General features: G+C 32.5%; 3 protein-coding genes and 1 long non-coding RNA gene across 4 annotated transcripts; 1 reads left to right on the forward strand and 3 right to left on the reverse strand.

Moving 5' to 3' along the window:
- Positions 1-218: 218 nt before the first annotated feature.
- On the reverse strand, positions 219-7,835 carry LOC128173608 (oxidoreductase HTATIP2-like). The gene is made up of 6 exons (XM_052839289.1): positions 7,654-7,835; positions 2,532-2,721; positions 2,078-2,185; positions 1,601-1,738; positions 1,117-1,178; positions 219-881 (listed from the first exon to the last, which is right to left on the reverse strand). The coding sequence occupies exons 1-6, from the start codon at positions 7,794-7,796 to the stop codon at positions 596-598; spliced, it is 927 nt and encodes a 308-aa protein (XP_052695249.1). The 5' UTR covers positions 7,797-7,835; the 3' UTR covers positions 219-595.
- On the reverse strand, positions 4,777-7,647 carry LOC128173641 (uncharacterized). The gene is made up of 2 exons (XR_008242538.1): positions 6,557-7,647; positions 4,777-5,510 (listed from the first exon to the last, which is right to left on the reverse strand). It is a non-coding gene; the product is annotated as an uncharacterized LOC128173641 (long non-coding RNA).
- Positions 7,836-8,030: 195 nt separating the features above from the next.
- LOC128173620 (RNA-binding protein 1-like) lies at positions 8,031-12,274 on the forward strand. The gene is made up of 6 exons (XM_052839299.1): positions 8,031-8,182; positions 8,358-8,579; positions 8,953-9,078; positions 11,230-11,319; positions 11,641-11,707; positions 11,973-12,274. Exons 2-5 carry the CDS (start codon positions 8,368-8,370, stop codon positions 11,684-11,686), a joined length of 474 nt encoding a protein of 157 aa, XP_052695259.1. The 5' UTR covers positions 8,031-8,182; positions 8,358-8,367; the 3' UTR covers positions 11,687-11,707; positions 11,973-12,274.
- Positions 12,275-12,292: 18 nt separating this feature from the next.
- LOC128173630 (kynurenine--oxoglutarate transaminase 3-like) lies at positions 12,293-27,235 on the reverse strand. The gene is made up of 22 exons (XM_052839307.1): positions 27,130-27,235; positions 26,890-26,957; positions 26,242-26,293; positions 26,013-26,111; positions 25,679-25,828; positions 25,381-25,467; positions 24,835-24,951; positions 24,485-24,605; positions 24,189-24,355; positions 23,786-23,972; positions 23,330-23,406; positions 22,860-22,946; positions 17,304-17,402; positions 16,749-16,902; positions 16,203-16,276; positions 15,846-15,962; positions 15,384-15,504; positions 14,724-14,890; positions 14,072-14,258; positions 13,788-13,864; positions 13,573-13,659; positions 12,293-13,331 (listed from the first exon to the last, which is right to left on the reverse strand). Exons 2-22 carry the CDS (start codon positions 26,949-26,951, stop codon positions 13,272-13,274), a joined length of 2,349 nt encoding a protein of 782 aa, XP_052695267.1. The 5' UTR covers positions 26,952-26,957; positions 27,130-27,235; the 3' UTR covers positions 12,293-13,271.

The following is a 27,235-nucleotide window of genomic DNA, read 5'->3' on the forward strand; positions in this document are numbered from 1 at the left end:
ACATAAATTATAGAAATGGGACAAACATGCACACATTTACAGTGCTTTTTTAAAGGTTTCATGCATCTACCGGGGTATTTAAATTTTTTCCAACATATAAACTACATGTCCATGTATGTACATAACAAATATTAATTGCACAGAATAATGGCATGGTATAGGATGAATATGACAATCATGTTAAAAATAAACTTGTAAATAAGATACCATAATTTAGGTTAAATCTTTCCTAATAATTGACTTATATTTCTTACATCTTATTCATTCGGAAGTAAAATTCAGTTTAATGATCTCCACTGCTGCTTGAGAGTCTTGTATGACAGAAGTTTCTTACTTAAATAAAGAGTTCTGTAAAAAATTTTTATCCCTAACAGTTTTTTTGTTTGTGCTGAAAAATTAAGGGCAAGACATTGGACATAGCAGAACATGTATACAATGTTTTGAAGTTTTTTCATGAAATTTTGGAAGAATTTACGAATTTTGACTGAACATTAAGCCTTCAAAATGCGCAACCAACAAATAATTTGTAAAAACATAGAAAGAATTTCGAATTCTTATATCATCACAGCAATTGCAGCAGTTAAACAATCTCGAGCTATAATTCCTGATTGTCATCCGTTTCTTTTGCTGACTTTTTGACTGGCTTCACCATATCTTCTGGTTTGGGTTTCAGATTGCCAGCCATCATATGAATGGCTTTGTTCTCAAATAGCTCTGTTCTGTTTTCGGAAGGAGGACTTATGGCGTTGTTGACCATAGCTCTCGCCACCACCTCCGTGGGTGTGGAAATAGCAGTGGGAAAAAAGTAAAACACTGGCTTCAGAACAGTTCGGAAGAATGATTCACTTGGTCTGCTCTCTTCTCTGTCACACAACAAGATTCTGTAATACCCGGTATTCAAATTGCAAAAACAAAACACGACAATATGATAGTAAAATTATATTGCAGATATGCAAGAAGGTCAATACAGATTTCTCTTTTAATGATAGGTAATTATGGTCAGATAACTTTATAATTTATCATAATAAATTGAATGTGTATATATATATATATGATACTCATTTAATAAAGATCACCATTTGTAAAAAGAATTAATAAAATCAAGAGAAAATTTACCCTGGTCTAAATATTGAAAGTCTATCAAAATGAATCACTCTTAAACTTTCTTCAGCCTGGCCCTGAAATTTAATTAGAAAAAGTTACACCGAGTCTTGATATTAAACAAGGAATTTTTTTTCCAAAATTCAGTCCTTTAATATTATACCTATATAAATATTATACCTATGGACTTTTTAAGATATTACAACTTCATTAAATAACATTAATAAATATATAATTAACACTTTTTAATATTTGTAACAAACAGTTAATTTGTTAAAAGTAAAATTGTTCTTTGACTTATCTCAGTTTTCAATGGAATGATTTTAGAATTATTTAACATGGCTAGCAGCCTAAAATATAAGATTATCAAGGAATGAAAATGAAGAACTCATACTTGTGTAATCACAGGGCCAACTCAAAAATTAATAAACTTAAAGCATTATTTGCTATGCATTGATGACCAAGACTTACTGTTGACATGCTAAGAAGCTGAACTTACCTTTGTCCGTGTGTAAAGTAAGGAACTATTTTTGTCACTCCCTTGGGACGAGGTATGTAGAAAATGTTTGCAACCACTAGCTTTTGCAATCTCTGCTGTCTTTAATACATAGTCATGGTCCACTTTTACAAAACCTTGCTGAAAAATATATGAAAAGTGCATTCTGAATGCAAAGAAGGTATTTGAGGGGTTGTAACTACATGTACCAGTAATCAGTGTTTTTATTTAACTCTAAACCTGAGTGCATACATAAACATTATGCACTATATGCAATGTACATTCTATGATTATGAAATGTTTTAAAGGTTTTAATGAATCCAGACTGTCAAATAAACAATATAGGTTTGAAAATTACATGTTTTCATCAAAGTTTATCATTTCTTTGCAATTTAATTTTTTTAAACAGAAGATTGATTAACATGAAATAATTAAACGACCTTTATAATGATAAATTCTATCCTTTGAAGAAACACTTACTGCACCACTTTTTGCCCTGGTTGTTCCTAGCGTATTGAAGCCAACATCACATCCAGCAAATGCTTCCTTATAGTCATCAAGGTTATCAAAATCAACAACTCTTTCTTCCTGTTAAATAACAAATACATGTACAACTTTATACTTAAAAAGCCAGTCTAATTAAGTCACAAGAGTTCCCTTTCTCCCAATTTGAAAGTAAATAACTGTGAATTATTATGACCAAACCTCAAGTAATTTGAAGTAAATGACCATTATTAATTAATAAATTTGAAAAAAAAAAGTTTTGCATTTCTTCAAAAACTAAATCAATCCAATCAAATATACTTGCATGCTATTAAATCGTAAAAAGTACCAGTAGACAAACTAAGCTCGTGTTTCATACTACTATAACTTAAACATTTAATGCAAAGTATTCTCAAAATGTGGAATGAAGGATTTTATCAAAATGTCTTACAAATCCTGCTCCAAGTTTCTGAGTTATATTGGTCTGTCTTCTTCCAACCAGTACAACTCTCTTGAAAGCTTTCACCTCATCCAATTCCTTCACCAGTACTTTGCCAATTTCACCTGTATAGCCAATAACAAAAGCAGAATGGCCTTCTTTTTTAAAGTTTTCCAAATTTTGCTCTCTTTCTGCTGCCATGCTGTCAAAAGAATGAGTTTCACTATGTAGAAATGGTGTAATCTGTTAAAATTGGTTTGATACAAATTAAATTTTATTTCGATTTGTGTTGTATGTTACTAAGGTTACTAAATAGTTTTGAGCTGTCAATATCAACTTTAATTAACTAATCTAACTGAAAATAAAACCAATGACAATCAATTTCCAAGTAACATCAATATTTAGTATTTGAGAAATTTTCCGCCAAAGTGGCATTGTCAAGTCACACTCGTAGATTAAATGTTTTATATTTTCTGGCGTATTGCAATTATTACAGTTCCCATTAATGTTTTTATCCCATTTACTAACTGTTAGATTCGTGGTCAACAAGTCGTGAAGTAATTCATAATTAAACTCTGATACAGATTTATCAAATAATGATCGAATCTTGTTCTTGTAGATTACATTAAAGTAGTACTTTAGTACTTTTTCACGAGCAACAAATATACTCTTATCTTAGACAACACTTTGTCATTCATTGCATGCAAAATTTACAAATATAAAATGAAACGTAGAATCTTAAACGAACATGTGTCATCTGAAGATATGCGCTGTTTTTTAAAAAATGCGCTAATGCAATTGTATCTTACTGTAAAAAAATCAAAATGTGTAAAGTTAAATTTCAGCATTCTTGAAAAATTATCAAATAGTATATGATAAATGAAATATTATAAACTTTATTAATGTACTATTATAATGTACAAGAGGGAGACCTGTCCCTCTTCACATATATGCGGTAGGCAATTTTGGACTGTGATGCTTTTGTTAGTCCTGCCGCATTGCATTTACTTTATGTTCCGATTGTATATCTACTGTATGAATATTATATCAATTGATACCTCCCCGAATAGTACGCTTATTTTACTTTACTATTACTTGTATCAAAGTGTGTTATTTCATATTTACGTCTAATTACGCTTTAAAAAAATACAATTATACATATTGAAGAAAACAAATACCTTGTACAATATATATAAATGCTCTACAAATGTATTTACAATACCGGTATTGATACGTATATTATATCAATTGTTATTTCATATATAAGTCTATTTATGCTTAAAAAAATAAAATTATAAATACTGATTCATGTATATCGCTGATTAGCATTACTGATCCAGGGGGCCCCTGGCACCCCAGGTGATGTATATATAGAGAGCCTCTGTGGAGGTATTATCTCGCATGCAAATGTACTGTTTAATAAATGCATACAAAAAAAAAAAAAAAAAAAAACTAATCTAACTGAGAGTTAATCTTGGCAGAGATTCAGCCAGGCTTGGGGCGAATTACATTGTAAAGTAATGCATTACATTAATTACTGGTACAATTACTTAATGAATTTGGGCATTAAATTACCATTACTTAATTTTCTTGAAGTAATGCATTGCATTACCATTACAGGAGTAAAGTAATGCATTACCATTACTTTGTGAAAAGTCAATAAGTTTTTAAAAAGTAATTTAAAAGTTGAATAAAAGTTTCAGCTCAGCTTGATATTCAGGTCCAACACAATTAATACTACATTAAGCATAATAATACAGCTTGAATTACTGACATATAGCTTTATTGGTACACCAGAGGTAGCTTTATTTACCGGTAGCTACATGTACTTTGTCCAGTGTTATCATACTTATTTTTTATATGGTTTTTTTTCAGAATATACAAAAAATTGCACTTTGGTTGAACTGATATGAAACCAATTAAAAACAATTAAAAAAAACAATTCGAGAAGATATGCCTCTTTCAGTGCAGTTGCTGGCAATCAAAGTTCTAGTGCAATACAACAGTTATTGTTTACCATACAACTTTTGAATGAAATTACAAAGAAGAACTGATCTTTCAAAAAATGTAGGAGGATCAAATGTTATCGTGAATATTTAAAGGGGCATGGTCATGATTTTGGTCAAAAATTATTTTCCCGATTTTAATGTTTACAATGCTTCAGTAAGGTATTTTTAATAGGCAACTAAAATTTAAGTTTCATTTGTTGAGTTATAAGCAAGTTACAGAGCTTACAGTCCTTTGCTATGTAAACAAGACTTTTGTTTACATTTCGAACGTTGAGGTGAAAACTCCAGTTTTAGACCAAAAATGAATTTGGTAAACATTACAGTACCCGCAACGTTATTTTTTACAATCCTATCCTATCGTATCCTGTATCAATCCTATCCTATTGTGCGTGTATACTGTTCTAACGTGCGTTAATCCTATTCTATTGTGCGTGTATACTGTTCTATCGTGCGTTAATGCTATCCTATCATGCGTTAATCCTATCATGATACTAATTTCTTAATTTGTTAGATCAAAATTAACCAATATTACATGTAAATCATATCTGTAAGCATTAAAAATGAAAACTTAATGTAAACTATCGAAGTTCTCAGGAACAAGGTAACATATTTACCTGTATATCGAATATATTAAATCTTAGGCGAGTGTATACTTGCATAAACATTAACTTTTATGCAATATAATGTGTGTTTTATGCAACATGTTTTACAGAAACAAAAGTACCGGTATTTATGATATAATTTATATTTAATTAAAACCAGAGTTGAACCCGTTATTTTCTGTGTGATAGTTGATTTTGGGCTGAAATGTGCATGGCAATCGGCTAGGGTTTGTGGTAATGAAAACAGTGTTAGCAAATCGTACGCAGAATGTGAACCTGCAGAAATATTTATTTAATAACTTGTATGTAATATAATTAGTTTTTTAATGCATCATTTTCTTACACAGAAAGAAATGTATTTATGACAGATTTTATATTTACTTAACGTAGCTCGCGGGTTTGCTGACGTCACAATAGGAATCGACGTAAAGAGTTGACCGTCATAGTTAACTCATAATTTTATTTTAAAATGACAAATAAATGATTTAGAAGTTTAAAAGAAAATATTTTAAAAAGCTTATATGCGGTTTATGACTGTATATACAAAGATTTATAATATCAAGTGCTGAAAATTTAAAGATGTCACATACATTGTCACATTTTGTTTTATAAAGACAAAGAATGAGTGTGCGTTAGAACTATTCCATTTAAAGTCATATTTTAAAATAGAATGTATGCATTAACTTCGCTTTTTTTTTTTACAATTATAACTTCCGTAATTTGTACTACCGATTAAATTCTTAAATTTCTTTTGGCTTGAGATAACTGTTTTATTCATTTACTTACTTATAATGTCAGTAGTTGCCTGGCATTTTATTTTTGCATTGATTGACTCAGAGTTTCATAAAAACAAAAATAGCAATTTTCTGTATCTTTACAGCCTTACATTAATTGCATTTGATAACATTCACAATAATGTCTAATAAGCATTTACATGTTCTAAAATGTGTTAAACAGAGTTTTGTCAATAAATGCATTTCAATTTTGGTGTTCGAAGAAGTAAGGAAATTATGACGTCAGGCTAACGTCGTAATGAAAATATAAGGTTTTGAGAAATCTTTTAAATCTTTAAAGTTGTTTTGCCAAAAATTGGCCGAGAACACATACTGATATTTTTTTATGAATCGATTCATAATTATCTCCTCTGTTTTTTGTGCTGATTATGATTAATTTCGTCTGAATCGTTTAAAAGTTTGGAGCATAGTTTTGTAATGCGTTTCTCGGTTAAAATGTGCATTTTACTATACATTTCATTGAAATGGCGTTGCTTGATTTTATTAATGACACTGTATTTGAAACACGATAACATTATTACCGCGCAGACGAATCTTAAATAAATTTTAGAAATAAAACTATAAAACCTATGGATCACGTGGACAAATTTTCAAGGTAGGTTTTCTCACAAGCAGGTAAACCCGCGAGCTACCTTAAACAAGAGTTTGATTTTTATAAATGGACCCGCTAATTTCCGTATAGTTTGATTTCGGGCTGAAATATTCCCGACGATCGGCTAAGGTGTTTGGTACTGAAAACAATTATAACAATTCAGGAGATTTATTGATTATTTAAGCTCATAATTTTAGTGAAAAAAATTAACTGGTCATTTTTATACATTCTACAAATAATGCAGTGATGATTAACAACTTGGCAATTGTTACTAAATAGAATTTCCAGGTACATCTTTATTCGTGCGTGTTCTTTCTCGAATTCTGCTAGTAACAGATTATTCGTGTAAATCGTTGAAGGCGACTATATGTTTATCATGAACATCGTTTATCCTTCCCTATCGTGTATCAATCCTATCCTATCGTGCGTGTATACTGTTCTATCGTGCGTTAATCATATCCTATCGTGCGTGTATATTGTTCTATCGTGCGTTAATGCTATCCTATCGTGCGTGAATCCTATCCTATCGATTATCTTGTAACAAATAACGTTGCGGGTACTGTAAGAAATGTTTATGTTTAAAATGAATAAGAAGATGGAAAAATCAGCTTGAGAAAGAACTTCTACCAGTATATTGAACTAATGTAAACAAAAAACAGGACACGAGCCTTGTTTAGGACTACATGACAAAGAATTGTGAGCCCTGTATCCTGCTTATTATATAACTTCACTACTGACTCTCCAATTTCATTTGGTCATTGGAAATGCATTACTAAAGCATTGTAAATAATCAAAACAGAAAAAAAAATTCGACCAAAATCGTGACAATGACCCTTTTAAATAAGAAAACAAGAATACTTTAGAAAACTTTAAGGCAAACCAGAGATATAAATAACATGCTATTTATGTCCCTGAGCAAACTCAAAAAAGTTTGTCAATCTAATTAAAATTAGACCCTTCACGCTCTCGTATTTGATATGTCACAGCGACATTTCAAATACGGGAGCGTAAAGGATCTAATTTTAATTCTAGGTTGAGAAGTTTGTTGTACGACTTGCCACACAGCTTTCTCTTCGTAAAAGTTCATTAAATTATTGATGAACCAAATACACCAATGTATCTGTACAAAATATTTACCTGGCTATCGTAAATGTGTCGTGAACTATTGCTAAATCATATATGCTGATTAAACAGGTCCAAAATATGCCTAAAGTTGCAAGTGCAATTGCAACACCAGGCGCAGAGTCTCGGCAGTCCAAGTTGAACCACAAAAATCTCATCACGGTGATCACCCCTTCTTATTACGTCACTAAAATATGTGAAAAATGACTAAATGCTAAACCCCAATGTTTCCGGAATGAGATGTGTTGATTTGATTGTTTGGTGACTTAGATAATCCGGTTTTAAATAGGCAAATATCATCAAACTAGATATTCAGCAGGATCAAACTTTACCCTATTATATTTGGAAAAAAAAAATCGAATTTATATTAATGGTATATTTTTTTTCATTGATGAATTTATAAAAATCGAGGAGATTGAATTGACCGGGGCTGTTTTTAAAGGTGACGATTTGACTAGCACCCATTCAGAGTAGTCGAATAAACCAGTAACCGCTCTGGCATCAGGAAGCCAGGTCAGAAAAATTTTGTTCATCAGAATTTAAGGTTTGATTTTAATATCATTGTAAAGATTTACTGTTGTATTTATTATTTTAGTGTCATGTTCGGTAAAAAAATTTTGATTAAAGCCTACTACAGTTTATATTACTGGCTAGCGATCAATGAAAATCGTGCGACATTCAAAATGGCGGAGATAATTTTCTCGGACCTGTATTTTCAGATTGATCAACATGGCCAATCGACTAAAAGAATGGAAATTAGACTGTAAAGTTTACATAGGTGATCTGGGCTATGGCGCAGCCAAACAAGAACTAGAAGATGTGTTTTCGAGATATGGACCAATCAGAAATGTTTGGGTTGCTAGAAACCCACCAGGCTTTGCCTTTGTAGAATTCCAAGATCCCAGAGATGCAGAAGATGCAACAAAGGCACTTGATGGAACGTATGTTATCTACATATGAGTTTTTTCCTTCTATATAAAGCATAAAAAATCTTACAATTTATAAAATTGTTTACTGCTCTATGTCATACTGGCATGCCACCGGACCATTTTTCGCCCGAGCATTGTTACGTCATTTTCATTCATATAATTTCATGTGTTGGTAAAATAATGTAACAATGCACTGGCAAGAAATGGTACCTGGCAAGAACTGGTCGCACGCCAGTATATGTAATCCTGATTTTGTTAGCAGTTACTTATATTCCAATTCAACCAAATTATAATTTATCAATTAAAGTGATAAAGCAAATAATGATAAGTTGCATTAATACATTATGATTTAAAGTTATTTAAAAAAAATGTTGAAAATCCATAGGAGAGTAAATGGCAGGAGAGTAAGGGTTGAAATGTCATCAGGAAAATCACGCTGGGGATCTAGAGGTCCTCCCACACGCCGTGGGGGAGGGGGAAGAGGCAGCAGAGACGATCGTCGAAGATCTAGGTAATTATCTGTTTTATCTTTCTTAATTCAAACATGCTTGTCAGTTACAAAGGCAGGGAATTCAAATCTAAATTTGATTTGAACATGTTTTTTTTAACTGTATCTGAAGTTCTAAAGGATTAGAAACAAGTTCTGTAAACTTGCAAATTCTCGTTAATATTGGACATTTAATGGCTAGACCCTTTCCTCCACAAAGACAAAGACCTTTTTTTCTACCATGTGAATTTCATGATCGAATACAGAACATTATGCAACTATGTGTATCAAGAGAAATTTTATGGTTATGGCATATAATATGCACATTTTTGGTTTTTTCTGTAAAACTCACTTCAAACTATTCACTTAAAATTTAAAAACAATCATTATGCAATCTAAAATGTTGCATTTATAGGTGAAGAAAAAAAAATTTCATTTTATATGTCTGCTTTTATTTTTAAATGTTTTATGCCAACAATGCATTTATTTTGACCATTGTTATATAAAAATGGATCTGATCATGTTGATGCTAATATTGATTTAAGTTTCAGCAAAAGGTGACTTAACAAAATCATTTTTTTATGTATGTTGTCCCTTCATTTTGTTATGGTAGTTCACAACACTTTTAAATCTATATATCTGACTGGATAGGTCCTATTAAATTTGCTTTATTGTAATGCATACAAGCATACAACTATTAAATGAGACAAAAAAGATATTTAAGAAATACATTGTATTAGAGAAATCCAAATTAGCCAATTTGGAAACTGTTAAAAATGTTAAGAATTAAGGGAGCCATATACATCTAGATCAAATAATGCAAAAAGAAAAAAAAGATTTTTTTAGATTAAAGAAAATGATATATTACCATAACTGTGATTTCTGTCTGTCTTGTCATTTTAACCTTGACTGATGTGAACCCATTACAGGCTTTCCCTTTATGCCCCCAGCCAGTCGGCGTCATCGTATCTCTCCCCTGGTCAACGTCTGCCCTAATCAACATTGCTGATCAACTTGATCAACATCCCACTGTTCTATCAACTGATATCAACCTGCAGCTGTCTTTAATCAGCGCTGCAACGACAGCCGTCAGCGTCAACAAGAGTACTATGGCCTTAGGGATCAAAATTCACCCAGAGCAGCTCATGTTCAGTCATATTCAATCATAGTCAATTTGTGAAAACTACCGGGTAGGGGAGGGGAATCGGAAGACATCAAAAATTGTAAAATAGAGTTCATTATATTTTTTTTTTTTTTTAGTAATTTCTAAAGTTTTATTAATTATTAGATAATCTATTTTTATTAAGAATGTAGAAAAAAATGAAAGTTTTTACTTGTTTCCAAGATGAAGGTTAAGTGAAAAATGATTCTTTAAAAGACCTCAGTGGTAGAGAAAAATCAAAAAGGACTATGTTGAATTGTCTGAACAGCCCTTATGTTTGATACCTACTTTTTTACAACGCCTCTCTTCGACACACACACATCATGTTAGTTTCCCTTTCTCCACGGGTCAGCGTCAGCATCTCAACTTTAGCACCTCCTCTTATCGTCAGGACAGCAGCTTGACAAGGGTACAGGGTTGTCAGTTAAAACCAGTTTGTTCTGGTTTAAAGTCTGTTTGCTTATATGCTTTCTACTAACCATGAGTTTCATCAAATTTGTGTGTTGGGGGGAGGGGGGAACACTTCATCATATTCAAATTTTTATTTTGAAAAATGGTGGGTCATACTGCAGATTTACTTGGGACACGCCAAAGTCAATGTAGTGCAGGATGATGTATTAATTGCATGACATCATATTGTTTCAACATTTTAATACCAGGGGAAAATTTCTTTAGAAGTTTAACCCATTTTCTGTTTTTAATTGTTGTTTTATGTATAGTTTGTAGTTAAATACTTTACACATATGCATAATCATACAAAAACACCTTTAGAAAGCTTTTATTTGGGAGATTGCTCTTTCTTATTATTTTTGTAAATGTGACCTCTTGGACCTTCCTTATATTGCTTTTGTGTATTGCCATAGTTTTGAGGGGAAAAATAATGAAAAAAAAAAAGGTTTGAAAATTTATGGCATATTTAAAAGCATGTAGGTTTAATAAATTTATTAAGACAAGAGCAAGCAACTGTAAAGCTATAAAGATTCCAAAATTTATTTCTTGATATTATTCTTCAGATCACCATCACCTAGAAGAAGGAGTCCATTTTCCCCAAGAAGAAGAAGCCCCTCTCCAAGAAGGAGGAGCAGAAGCAGAAGTCGCTCAAGGTACATATAACAGTTCAAATAAAGAAATACCCTAACTATATATGTGAACAGTTCAAACAAGAAGTAGCTCAACGTATGTGAACAGTTCAAACAAAGAAAGCACGACTAATATAAGTTTTTATAGGTGTGTGAACAATTAAAGTAGAAATTACTTTGGTTGCAAATAGTTGTGTTAACTTATTAAAAACAGAAACATCCTCATTTGTAATATAGAAAAAGTTAATCTTAGAAAACAATATTGTTAATGATGTTGTATATAAATCTATTCAAATTATTGCAATATTTTCCCATTAACCAATATTTGTTTTTTTATTTCTTAAGATCTCCCTCCTACAGAAGGTCCCGATCTCCATACGAAAGAAGATAAACAGAAAAGATTAGCAACAAGGTAGGTTAAAGTAGGTTTGAAACATTTTTCAAGGATATATAAAGTATATTACAACAAAATAAACAGGTATTATGGATAAAATAAGGCTGAGAGAGAGAGGAGAGAGAGAGAGAGAGGGGGGAGAGTCTGATCTTTCAAATAAGAACCTGTGGTAGGTCAGGTACCTATGCACTTTGATTAAATCCTGTTTTATTTTGATAAACATGCACTAAATAGGATGTCAAATGATGCGTAGTGTAGTAACTTGTAAGTATTTTATTTACAGATTCAGTAGCCCAAGTGTACTTGCAAAGTTCACTGTGAAGTTCATGTGACTAAAGAGTGGAAAATTTTATCTTAACACTGGCTGTTTTATATTTTTTAATCCATATCATTCATCATGATTTTAATTGGATACACATACTGCTGTGTCTGTCAACAACATGTTCCACGAACACTTGGAAACATCAACATTATGGCCTCTTGTCATGTGCATTTTATGATGTAAGATAATGAAATATGTATATATATTATATAACTGTTTTTACATACCTACAGATGTTGTTGAAAAATAAAACTCGAAACTATTGTGTGATATTTGATTGCTTTTGCTTTGTTATGTGACCAATTCTGTCAGGAAACTTGTTTGTATTCTCCTGGAAATTACTTAAGGTGGAATAACACATCATCACAAAATGGCTGCCCGCTGATCGAAACGACATTTTGTTTTATTATTGGGTTTATATCCACCGCAACATGTAAATTACTCCATAGCTGAGCGGATTAAGTGGCGGGCTTGTGATCCTTACATCCCGATTTTTAATCCCGCGAGGCCTTTTGTTGTTACAAGTTTACTGAATTGAATTTTTTAGATATTCATTTCTTATCCCCAAAGTGCAAATATTTTGCTTATTTGGCATATGTACAGTTTATTTATCATTATATCTTAAGTTTCATAATCAAATAACTTACTGTTAATTTGAGTGACTTTTTCCAGGTGTGTTATTCCACCTGAACTGTATTAAAGGGACTTGGACACAATTTTAAACTTTAATTTTCTATTTTTAATGTTTAAAATGGATAATATGGGTATTTGTAATGACTTGTCAAAATTTGAAAGTCAAATATTGAGTTACAAGCAAGATACTCAGTTTGAAATTTTTTGTTTTGTAAACAAAACTTGTCATTTTTTTTTTACATATGTGTCTTATTGACATAAACTATCACCTCATAATGCTCGAAGAATGATTCCTTATTCCTTAAATAAAGACGAACTGTAACTTTACATATATCCAACCACAATTGTGAAACATTTGGCTAAAATTGTGGCCGAGTACTGTAAATTTTGAATATGATTGTATTTTTGATATCAATATGTCCTAATCCATTTGATATAAACCTGTTTTGGAATGTTGGGGACTTAATTCATTAAAGTAAGACAAGATCACAATATTAATGTTTTGTATATTTTCTGGTGTTCAAGAGAAACGAAACATAAAAGGCAATTTATATTACATTTCAAGATTAAAGGTGTGAATGAAAAGAGTCAGAATCCCATTCAAATAACACTATTAGAAAATTCTTTTCATTTGCTGTTATTCCATTTTGTCAGTACTTCTTTTGCTTTTCTGAGAGTTTCATCAGTCTGAAATAGTAGAAAAAAGTGATTTTAAAATAATTTTTTCAACGGTGTGTACGAGACATATATTGTTAATCATTTCTCTCTGCGAAATAATTTTAAAGGTCACCGTACATGCAGTAAAAAAAAAGGTTACTAGTATTGTAAAATTGGAGCATACAGCAGAATTACAAATGTAGTATATTATTTGAAACTCTAGGATTGCAAAACCGACTTGACATATGGACTTAATCGACCCAGTACATACCTTTGCAAAACAAATACGGACGTACTTCTCTCCAAGGTGTCGGTGTTCTTGAGAATAGAATATGGAGAGCGGGATAACTGTGAACTTCTGAAAAATAAAGTCAGGGAGTACAGTATAAAGTCCGGATGTAGCATAAATCAAAATCCAGAAGAGTGAAACAGTGTGCTAGTGGTGTTAGATCTAATTTCTCATGCACTCGTTTGACTGCTACATACTTTATTTACAATTGCCCATTTCACGAACTTGACATCGAACGCCTCCTGGGCCGATTCCTCCATCTTATTACCAGATTCTGTCGAGAAAAAAAACCCATAACTTTTCTTTATTTATCACTATCTAAATAAAATATTCAGGAGAATAACCATTCCAAATTTATTTTAGCAAAACTGAATGAACAACGTAAGCTCCTTTCACTGTTTGATTAAAGCCAAAGCACATGGTCTATAACCAAATGACAACCCCGGCCTCCAGTTCAAATATATAAACACCCGTATCTTGCCTAGCTTAGAGATGTTCGCCACGATAAAGTAGCCACCCCCTGGCATGACAGGGTCCAGTTTGGCCTCTTGGAGATACTCCACCAGTTGGTCCCTTTTATTTTGCATTTCATTTGGTAGCTGCCTGTAATAGCTTTCTTCACTCCCAAGGAGCTCCTCCTCTTTTTCAAATGCAATTGCAAGTGCTTCCTATTCAAGGGAAAAAAAACCAAGTGATTTTGAGACAAACTTAACATTTTAAATCTCACATGATCAGAGATTTTATGAATAATGTCTGGTTTTACGTCTTGCTCTGTAATGCTTTAACAAACCTGTAGAATATCCTTTACATTGTATTTTATTGTTAACTTCGAAAAAGAGCATGTTACAAAATGAAAGTTTCCCATACCTCTTTAATGAGGGACAATGACTTAATATCGAGTCATCTGGGACGGCGCATGTCTTATATGCATCATTAACCATACATTATAGTATAGAACTAATTCCACAACTCAATGACAATTTGCAGTAACAATGTTGTATAGTGTAATCATTACAGCAATAAAAAAAATCTGTAGTTATAATCCGGTGCGAGTTTGAATATATTCATTGATCATTTTACGTGGTAACTCGACCGAAATCAATGAAAGGCCAGTTCTTTTCCGGAAACTGTACCTGCATCACTGACACACCTCCCCGTATGGTCAAATGATGGAAGCTCTGCAGGGCGTCCATTAGATTGGCGGGACCAACAGCCCAGCCTGTCTTCCAACCCGTTACGCTGAATGTTTTCCCTGCACTCCCAATGTTGATGGTTCTCTCGGCCATTCCATCCAACGTAGCTAAACGACAGAATTTTGTTGTCTATCGGTTTTATAGATTGATGAAAATTCAAATCGTTTGAGTATTTTTATTGTCATTCTTTTCTATCACTAGTGCATTATTTTCTTCACCCTTTTCTTGTTTTAACGAATTATGCCAGCAAAATATTCTTCATCTTAAACCTAATTTAATGTTAATTTTAAAAACTGTGTAGCCATGCATAGTTAGGGTTTGGTAAAAATAATGCATAATCATGTCCCTAAATATGATACTATACACCATTTACATCAAATTGAGTACGTAGTTCTACTTGAAAGAAACGACTAATTTGATGTTCACTTTTTAAAAAAAGTTAACGAATAAGTTGAGAGTTTACAGTTACTTCCTACAAATTGTTTCAATACATTACTGAATAGTGAAAATTCAACAGCAAGTAAAGAAGTTGTCCTGCTTTGAATCACAACCAGAATTTTTAAGAAGCTGGATATAGATATTGGTTACAGTTAAGGTTACCAATGTAGATGTGTTTCCTGTTTCCATACACAAGCCATTGGTAAACTTCATCTGCAAAACAGAGTGTGTCGTATTTCACACACAGATCGGCGATGGCTTGCAGCTCGTCTCTGTTAAATACCTAAAAGAATTCGTGTGTGTATTTAAGAAATAAACAGCAATTTAAAAAGTTAACTGGGATATGAACTTGGTTGGTCACGTGATCAAATCTTGTGAAGCCCGAAGGGCTTCTCAGAAGACTGTAAATATAAAAATATAAAACGCAATGCAAGAAGTTTTCGAACTGAAAGCCCAGGTGAGCTTAAATGATGAAATAACGTTATTCAGTGAGTGATCATTAAACAGAGTTGGACAGACACGTTGCTCAAATAATTTTTCAAGTTTGATAATATTCAAGATGAATGTAACATGATTATCATACTGTTTAAATTCAAGGTTAAGAGGAATGAAATTCAGTAGTACTTTGCCCAATGGATTCATTGGTGTATTCACAACAATGGCCTTCGTTTTTGTGCTGAATGCTGCCTGTAGAGTTTGAAGGTCAAATATCCAATCATCACTGCTTGATGAGTTATCTTTCTGAATCAGAGAAAAAAAATATGCATGCACGATTTTTTTTCGTTGAGTTTTGAACACACTTGTTGCATGCACATTAAGTACACTTTTTCAATGTGCATATACAAATCTAATTTAAATAAAATATTCTGAATCTGCTATCTGTACCATTTGCACGTACACATTACATAATTACAAATGAAAACGTATTTAGGTCTTTTGTTTGAATGCATTGCTGTTTTGCATGCTTCGAGGGTCACCTACAGGAATAAGAGGAACATATTTGACTGAAGCTCCTGCAAGTCGGGCGAGTTCAATGTATGGCTCGTAGCAGGGTTCTATTAAAACAACCTGAAATATGATAAAATTCATTTGTCATATATACATGTGATCTAGGCAATAAATGATTCTAAAAATGGACTGTTACCATACAACAAAAAGTCCTTATTTTACAAATCATGCAAAGATTGATTTTAGAAGACATTAAATAAATTAAAGACATGTCTATCATTAAAGATATTGGAGTTTTTTCTCATGTTCAATTTACATTTTAACTTTCGGTTTTCAAAATATTCTTGTATCAGCTCAAGGCTGATTGATCCAAAACCGGAGAGCAAAATTTTAAAAGCAGAAAACAATAAAGTTTTTTTCTGTTGAGCAATGAAGTCAATGAAAATAGACCAATTTTTTGGGTGTAATTTTGATTGAAATGTTTAACTAATCTGAAGGATAATTAGTTAGTATAAAAATTCAAATGATCATTTCCTCGAGACAAGACTAAGCAGCCTGAGCAACAACTTAAAGTACAACTTGCCTCATCTCCCGGACAGATTAGGGATTGGAATGTCGTAAACAGGGCGTCGTATGCACCGATTGTCGGCAGAACTTCCGTCATTGGGTCGATGTCCTGCTTCAGAAGTCTGCCGTATAACTTTGAGAGTATTTTGCAAAAGCGTTGGTGCCCCTAATTATATTAAAAATATTTAAACATTCATCATTACAGTGGTTGCTTTTATTGACTGCATTGTATTTTCCCGGCCCCTTTTAGAGCTACAGATGCATTCACTTTTTGTTTAAACGGCACGGACGCTATTTAAAATATCTAGTATGCATTTTTTGTTGTTGTTTGGTATGCTTTAATGTGACATTTCTTATAAACGACCAAAAATCCTATGTCAGTTGTTGAGTTACCAGCGATAAGTTTATTCTGAAAACAATTACGAAATAGTTTCTATCGCGAATGGTACATCTTTAATGTAATGCATATGAATATAATATATTATGAAGTTCAGTGAAAAAAAGGCATTTTAGCTCAAATCGTGGCCATGTCCCTTTAACATTTCAATGCAATTCAATTTAACATACTGCAGCTCTGGTGTAGTGGTGAATCATGTGATTAGCGTAAGATGTCACATGTCCCAAGGCCTCCACCACGTGACTTGGTGGTGCAAAGTCAGGAAATCCCTGGGGAAGAAAAAAAATGTCTGTACAAATACATGTTAATGACATGGTATAATTTTTAAGCTTCCATTTTCAATGCATAAAGTGACACTTGTGCACTCCTGTTACTAGAAAACGAAATAAATCAGAAACAGCTTTTAAGTGTCTCTTTTCTGTCACTCAGTGACACGACTACGAGAATTATTATTGCAATGCAATTATCAATAATGTTATAAATGAAATAAGGTCTCTATAATTAAATTCTCTATGAATAAGGATTTGATTTATTCAAACTCACCAACGCCAAATTTAGTGCACCGTTTTCTGCAGACAATTTCAAGATATCCTCCCTTAAGAGAAGGTAATCTATTATTTCCCAATAGGCTGTATACATGTAATTTTAATAGATACAATATATGTAATATATTTGTACAAGTATTATCCCTACAATTTGGAGTTAATTAAGGACATCTATTTAAAACCATGTGTTATATATAGCTGTTGATGAAAGAGAGGTTGCTTTGCATACCAAATGTTCCCCTTTTTTCCTCCACCATAGACCCTGTCCATGTTAATGTGGCGGGTGGATCCTGACATACTGAAAACAAATGCCATCATAGTGCTATGTTTATAAATAAGATCAAAAAATGCATGCGAAACAATAGTACATGTCATGTACTTCCGATATTGCGTTTCTAGTATTTGACTCTATTCGCGGAACCAGTTATACATGGACAAGCTATGCATTGTTTACTTGGGAAATTGACAGCAGGCAATTTTTAAAAGATACATATTGTTACCATTTTTTCATCAACATAATTTTCTTTGTTAAAAAGAACTTTGTACACAATCTTCAAGGACGTTAAGGAGGTACTGCAAATACTGCTCTTTCAGTGACACAGGAACAAACAGAATTGTATCGTCATTGAAAACACGCTCTCTTTGATATAATTATACATGTATATAAGAATTGAATAACATGGTGTTCAATTATTTTTTTCAAGAGGGGGTGGTTATTTTAGGTTGGGGTGGGATTGGATGCAAGTGAAAATGGCGTAGGGACATGATACTATGTTCATACAATGTATAGATACTAGTGGTATCTAGACCATTTACATTTAAGTATACTTGAATATTCAGTCGTTCATATATTTAGTACGTACTCCGACGAACAATAATATCCGTGTTTCTTTCACGGAAGTGCATTTTCAAAAGCAGTTTAAACTTATTTATAAGTTAACAGTTAATAAAGGAGAAAACATTACACAGAATGCACAGTATGTCTACATATCACATGTTTATACTCTCTAGAATTTCCCGCCACTGTTACATCCGGGTTTTTTCGAACACAATTACATTAAATAAGTAGTTTCTTCTATTTTTTTTTTTTGGAATTACTATGTTGATCTTATCCAACATTCAAGGGATCCCAAAGTAAATTACTATTATTGCTAATACTTTCTTATACAGTTTATTTCTAATCTCAAAATTCAGGGGTCGATCATAACAATGGTGAAAATTTATTTAATTAATTGAACATGTACATTGAGAATTTATTCGTTTTTATATGCAGGAAGGATACGTGATTATATTTGCGTAAAATGACACAGAATTGATAAAAATCTCTTTTTTGATTAATATGTAATGTTATTTGCAAACTACCTTGTCATTTATTACTGAGCATTCGAAAAAAAATATCAAAATCATAGGTCAATAGATAAGGTCACCAATGAAATCAATTTTATTTTGAATTATTCACTGTTTACTAACGTGTATCTCTTGATAAGTCATTCACAAATTTACTGAAGTAGGATAATAACAGAATTACGAATTACAATATAATTTGAAAACTTACTTACTTATCGGTGTTTTCCTTTGCGCTTTGGAAAAGAACGATACTTAACAAGTTGATCCTGATATAGTCAATTTTTACTATGACTAAAATAAAGTACAATGTCTACACTCGGGCAATGTTGAATTCAATCAGTACAGGAGCTGCATTGTTACACTACTGAAGTACTGTGTGTCTTAATAAACACCGTTTGTTCTCTTTATCTACAACTACATGCAGAATACGATGGTATAGTAATGCACTGTAGAATCAATGGGGTATTTCAGTATAAGTGTATAGCTCATAATCTGTTTGTATTGTAACGCACTATTCGAGAGTATACAATTAACTACTTCATCTTAATATCCTATTCGATTGGCGAGGAGAAATATGTGTATTATACATGTATATATACCTTTCTCATACTTCATGATGACAAGACGTACCAAAAAGTTCGTTCATTGTACATAAATTGACAGCATATTTTCAATTACATGTGCCTTCATGTACATGTATATTAAAAAAATGTATGAATTGTAGAACCGAATGGTGCATTAATATACATGCGCGGATCCAAAAAGGTTGCTGAGGAGGTGTCCAAGGGATAATTGGGGTAGTCTTCGCCTATTTTTAGTAATTTTATTCAGTAAATTTAATAAATTTATTGTTCATTAAATAAATAAATTCATTGTGCTCGTTAAAAACATTTGAGGAAATCTATACTAGTATTCTTTGAATAAATGATTATCAAAGCATTTATTACTGCAAAGAACGCATGGACGAAAATATGAAGTTCAAAGAACGCGTACATGTACACGAGACCTACAAATGTATATACATGTATATTCATACACGGACAGACCGGATAGATCGTAATTCTGATTTTATTGTCAGTGGCTATTAATTATAACCTGGTTTGATGAGGGAGAAAACACTCTGCATAGATGTAGATGTAATATCTATATTTTAATTTAGAAGCTATTTTAGAATTCATCCCTCAAATGTTTTTGACATTTAACCAGGTTTTAGATTCATACATGTACATGTATAAATGAAAATAAAATGTAATCTTATTAATAATAATAACAAAGGGGCTTGATTAATGCTCTGTTGCTTGAAGAGAATCTACGCTTTGTTAAAAAAAGAAGCAAATGAATGCAGTAGTCCCTTTCATTCTCTTATATTACCTGTGTTAAATACGTGTAGCATCTCAATACCACATATTTACAGTCACTGATTACAATCCAACCTAAGATGACGATGTATGCATTTTTCTGCAATGACTGCTACCTTCATAATCCGCATGAATCGTTTGATATAAAAGAAAGTGCATGAAAGAAAAAGGCCATTGTTTAAATGATCATTAACAAATTACTGGACCGGTAATTTAATTTTTTAAATTCCAAATGCCACTTTTTTGCATTCAAAACAGAACTTCTATGAATCGCAATATTCAATATTCAACCCGATTCAAACATTTGCAGTGATGTAGAATAAATGTTTTTTTGCTCCTTAGGGTAGAGCAGGTAGCAGATAACATGGTTAATATAGTACAGTACACCTATTAATAATAAGAGTAACAGTGTTCATATTTCTGAGAGAGAGAGAGAGAGAGAGAGAGAGAGAGAGAGAGAGAGAGAGAGAGAAGGAGAGAGAGAGAGTTCAGACAACTGACAAATTAATTATTGCCACTAAATATTTGGTCTTGAAGACTTCTAAATCTTTATGATGTAACAAGTGTCCTAGGTCACATGACTTAAAGTGGTGAAACCACGTGACCCAAGTATGGCCAGTCACGGGGTTTCAAGGCCCTGTTCACTGGATCGAGCAACGTCAGAGGCGCTTCAAAAATGACGAACTATGACATTTTAATGCTGGAATAACACTGTTTCGTGTTTCAATCGACTTTCATGAATTATTATATCTGCATAATTTCAAGGACCCACCCCCCCCCCCCCCCGAAAAAAAAAGGATAAAGATATTTTTAAATACCGCTATACGTTTAAAAACGCGATATTTTGTGTAAAATATCTATATTCCAAGCATGTTTTACATCACTTAATCCTTTCAACATTTTGCTGATTCATGAAAAAAGTTATAGTTGAAAGAATCGCCCTTCAAACAAACCAACAGTAAAAAAGAAGACCCTAATCATGAAGTGATCCAGCTCTGTTAATATACATGCGATGCTGAAGAATGTTAACATCATATTTTTATATTCATTTCTATTCCATTCCATGAGCCAAATTCATTGCAAACTAATGGATTGTACGTGTGTGTAGAAACATAAATAATGCTAAGCAATAAGCTTTTTTAACGTTGATCAATGTTTGTCAGGAAATTACAGTTATGAATATGTTAACAAAAACATTCCAAAGACTCGTAAGCAGAATGATGACAAACCAAATATCAAATTCTATATTTGTGGAGTTTTAACGACAAAATTTTTCGCAGTTTTCCCTAGGTGCCCATTGTATTCATGTTTATCAGCAATTTGAATGCTCAAGAAAACAGTATGCATGCTTGTATAAATATTTTAGGCATCTCCTTAAGATGCGTCGTCAAATCCTCGGCTTAAATTCCCAAACAAAAACGTGATTTTATGTAAAAGTATCTCGCTTATTTTTGTAAACACAGAGCCAGACCATTAGCAGCAATAAGGTGTTGATCTTCACTGGCGGTTTGTATCGTCTCACCATGCGAGAAACAACAAATTATCAATCAACTGAAAATATCAAGTTTTATTCCAATGAAAAATCATTGTATAACAATTTATTTTTAAAAAATAACGAAGATATAATATATATTATGTAAAGTAAGGTATAGTGTTTGTGATATAAATCTGATTGTATAATCTTATCTTACATTTGTAACAACCTAAAGCCATTATGATGATAAAGCATGAAAAAAACCAACAAATTTTGATGTCTGGTCGGAATGTTTGACAGGTGTTCCTCGTGAGATCCTCATAGTCATTTTTCAATATATATATTCTTCCACGAAGCCATAAATCCCACAGGAGCATAAGAGATCTGTTTTTCCTTACGACATTGCTTTTCCGTAAGAGATCCTAACAGATACTGTCATTTCTTGTGCTTTTCCTTAAGAGATCCTTTTACAACGGTTTAAACAGATACTGTCATTTCTTGGACTATGTAAATTCTATTTTATTCCATTCATTCCGGTGCCATTAAGAACCCCATTGTGTCCATTATGACCATTGGTTACGCCATTTTCGTGTGTATGGTTCCAGTTTTTCAATATTCCTCTAGCTTTCTGGAGCGAATCTTCTGTCTGGAAAAAATGAAAACCATCTGCATTGTTAAAAAAAGATTCCACAAAATAGAAATCATTAAAATAAAATGCTTTGCTAAGTATTAACTAAGGATTAAGTGCCCTGCACGTATTATCTAAATTAATCATTGTTAGTCTAGCAGATACTTGGTAAATAAAATACAATAACAGCAAATTAATATCAAACTTTGTTGGTTCTCCATTTTTAAATAGGTTAAAAATGTTATAACAGTCTATTGAAAAATTCACAAACGGCGAAATGTTCACATGTACTAGTAAACAAGCAGACGCTGAGGCTCTCGAGAACCTCGCGAAAATTTCTCCTACGCGAATAAAAGTTGGTTTACAGTTTATACCTTTGCAAAACAAACTCGAACAAATTTGTCTCCGTAATGTCTGTGCTCTTCGCTGTAGAATATAGACAGGGGTATCAGGGTAAGTTTCTGCAAGAAGAAAATGCAAAGTTAATAGTCTTACTTCCAACTTGACAACCTGTAATATTCATCTGTGTTTTATATATTACCTTGATTGGGTTTGCATTGATTTTAAACGTGTTTTCTATATAATATATTCCAAAATATAAAACACATTTATCAAATAAATTATTTTTTGTGGAATTAATATTAATTACGTGCATCATTTTGCTTCAATTGCAATGTGGACAGGAAAAATATAAAAGTTACGGTGGATTTTCTTTGAAATCATGCTACTGCAGATACAAGTATATGTAGTATGCATTTTATAAATTAAAGAGTGATGAACTTAACTTATGTAGATATAAGTAGTATCAACTAAATATTTATCTTCGATGCTAAAATGTCCGTACCTTCTCCTTTATAGCCCATTTTACAAACTGTGAATCGTATGCTTCCTGGCTGTTCGGATTTACACCGTCCTCAGTATCTGAGAAAATAAAGAACCATAGAATCGTTTATTTTTGCATATATGGCATTTTTCGTGGATTGTCCTAAACGTATACTGGGCTCACTGGTTCGTAATTTTTGCGCTTAAAACTGATTTTTCTCTCTGTATGGTGGTACATTTAAAAACAGAGATATTTTTTCAAAAAATATTAATCATGAATACAAATCTTCTTGTTATCAATTCAGGAGTCGCAATTAAATATATTTTGCATATAGATATACCGAATATAAAATGGAACAGAAATGGAAAAAAATTGCTTTTACAGAAAAAAAAACCAGTCTACGAATAATTACACTTTAATCCAGTACAAATACCGGGTATGTGTAAACTTCGTACTGGCATGCAATAATTGGTATACCTATAGATGAAATGTCAGCCACAATGAAGTAGCCTCCCCCGGGTGTGATAGGTTGGAGACCAGCGTCGCTCAGGTAAGTTGACAGTTCGTTCCGTTTCTGTTCCATCTGCTTGGACAGCAAACTGAAGTAGCAGTCTGGATTTCCAATTCTACTTTCCTCTGTTTCAAAAGCTATTGCTAGCGCTTCCTGTAAGATTCAATTTAGGTGAAAAGTACTCGTTCCTCCTAATTGATTCAAATGGATTTAAAAGAATTAAGTCTATGGCAATAAAAACATGATGACCATCTACATGTCTACAAGTTTGACCTAATTTGCGTAAGTCACTTTAAAAATACACCAAAAATTTACATTTCGTCAGGATATTATTTTAATTCTTGAGCTACATTTTAGTTGCATATTAACCTGTAGCACAGACGGGGTTCCACGGACAGCTAAATGATGGAACAGGTGCATGGCGGAGATGAGGTGGGCGGGGCCGATAGCCCACCCAATTTTCCAGCCCGTGACACTGAAGGTTTTGCCAGCACTGCCCATTGTAATCGTTCGGTCTGCCATCCCATTGAGCGTGGCTGCAATTAATACAAGGATCTTTTACTTTGGTTTAAATTAACAGGATGTACGTTCAAAATACAACTAGATTTAGCAGGTAATTTTCTGTTCAATTCCATTCAGTCTAATTGCCTTTTAAGGCAGCTCACCCATTCGAACAAATTGTCTCTCCCCATAGATAAGCCATTCGTAAACTTCGTCAGAGAAACAAAGCACATCGAATTGAACACAAAGATCTGCAATCTCCTGTAGTTCCTCTCTGGTAAAAACCTACAAGTAAGATAGTTAATATCATCAGGATAGTGTTAAAATTGCGTTCTTAGTTTAAAAACAAACGAATGACAAGGTTAATATATATTTTTTTTGCAATTTTCTTCGTTTCATGGACTAGTATTTCAAAATTGACTATACGTATTATTTGGTAAGTTGAAAATATATACCTATTGGTATTAAGAAAAATAATGATATCCTATTTTTATATAAAGGATAAGATACACACCTTCCCCAGTGGGTTCATAGGATTATTAACAACAATGGCTTTTGTTTTCTCATTAAATGCAGCCTTCAGGTTTTCAAGGTTAAATTTCCAGTCGTCACTTTCGTTTGATCCTTCTTTCTGAAAAACAAATTTAATAAAGATATACTTTTCTATTACTTGTATATGTTTACATAATTATTTACTGTTAGGTTACTCAGATTGATAACTTGCATCCCGTTTTGCTTTCAAACCACTTCACTGTTGTTTTAATTAAGGTTACTTATTGGTATAAATTAACACACGGCACGGTTATGCACTTTTGAATGATTTTAAAAATTAATGAATTAATACTAAAAAAGAATTTTACAGATTCAAAAACCATCTAGCTTGATGTGTTTCTTTACCGATACATTTACAATTTTTAATATTTAAACTAAATTCTATTCAGTAGACTATCAATTATTGGGCTCATTCACTTGTCAAAATTATTTTATTAATATTCAAAATTTAAAATTTCATAGGGGAGTTGTTTTGAACCACACTGTTATAGAACATTTTGCTACTTACTGGAATTAAGGGAACATAGCGCACCGTTGCCCCCGCAAGTCCCGCCACAACCTTGTACGGCTCATAACACGGCTCGAGAAGGATTACCTGAGGAACAAAAATACACATTTTTTTATACACACTGTCATATTAATAATTATGACTATAACAACATAAGGTTTGCTTGTTTGCTTTTTGATTCTTTATTTTCTCGTTTGTTTTCGGTTTGTTTTTAGGCTTGCTTGCTTTCTCGTTGTTTTGTCTTTTGTTCGTTGTTTGACGTGTGTTTGTTTTGTAAGTTTGTTCGTTCGTTACCAACCTCATCGCCTGGGTTGACCAGAGCCTGGAAAGCTGCGTACATAGCCTCGTAAGCTCCGATGGTGGTCACCACGTTCTTCATGGGGTCCAGCGTCTGCTGAAGTTCCCGGCTGTAGATTTTCGCCAGAATTTTCACTAATCTTGGATGGCCCTGTAATTCAAAAAATGACCGATATTACGTTCCGTATCAAGTTTTAAGTTTAAAATTAGTTAAACTGAACAATAATTGGGTTAAAATACATCTAAATATATTATGGGTGTGAGAAATATAGATTTACAAGTGGTTATCAAACTTCAAGGGTTATTTCAGAAACAGAGTGCCATTCTATACTCACAAGTGTCCTGGTGTAATGGTGAATCATGTGATTGGATTGGTTAGATACGTTTTCAAGTGCATTCCGAACGTGCTTTGGTGGGGCGAAATCCGGAAACCCCTGTGGAAAAAGCGAAGTTGATCAAGTAATTTATTTATATGTAGCGCGCAACAATGTCGCAAATGAAGAATAAGTAGCCAGAATATAAATAGAAAGAAATGAAAATAATACAGAAGGGTGTTGAACTTACCAAGGCTAAATTAAGAGCCCCGTATTTCCCAGACAACTGCAATATTTCCTCCCTGAGAAAAAAACCCAAAATTTCAACCTTTCTATAATCACTGTGTATGTAATTACCATGACCTGTAACCGACCGTGTAATATTTTGTTATATTTGAAACAGAAAACAATTCTATTTAAATTAATATATTTTTTTTGGAAGGGGGAGCGGCTGAAAAAGACAGGTGTGTTAAATTTTTTTATCGTAAATGTCTCTTGAATGGACTTTACAGTAATACATGTATGTTTTATTCATTCACAAAAACTATCCATTGTGAGTATATCTGGCAAATATTATTTTGTAATATGTGCAGTTGGAATTGTCTATACGTTCTACTTTAAATCGAGATTTAAAAAAGAAAATATTAGAGTTTAAGTCGAATCAAATACATCTATCATGTTTAAAGCGGACGTCACACCTTTGTTGACAGTTTTACAAAATAGAGGGTTCGCAAAAAAGATATTGTTTTTTTTTTCATTCATATACTTAAACTTGATTAACAACAAAATTCATAGCGCTATCACATTTTCCAAGAAGTAAGTAAAAAGAAAAACAGAGAGAGAGAGAGAGAGAGAGAGAGAGAGAGAGAGAGAGAGAGAGAGAGAGAGAGAATATTACCAAATATTGCTCTTCTGTTCGTTCACTATTCTGTTTGAAAATTTATGCTTTGTAGAATTCATTTTTATCTGAAATAAAATTTATAATAGATCATTTTACTTATTTTTAAAAAAATTAATTACTAGATTTTATCGGAAATAAAATGTATGATAGACAGTTGTACTTATTTTCATATATATATATATTTTTTAAATCCAATTACTTGAAAAAGAAAATACAAATCAATATCAATTTACTTACAGCTGTGCGTCAATTTTTAAATTTCCTTCACTAAGTTCTTTTTCAAGATTCGCGGAGAAAATGGTCCGCCGAGGCTAGATCCCGGAATAAAAGAACATTGGGCGGC

The sequence above is a fragment of the Crassostrea angulata genome, chromosome 1 (genome assembly GCF_025612915.1).
Source record: "Crassostrea angulata isolate pt1a10 chromosome 1, ASM2561291v2, whole genome shotgun sequence".
Classification (NCBI taxonomy): domain Eukaryota; kingdom Metazoa; phylum Mollusca; class Bivalvia; order Ostreida; family Ostreidae; genus Magallana; species Magallana angulata.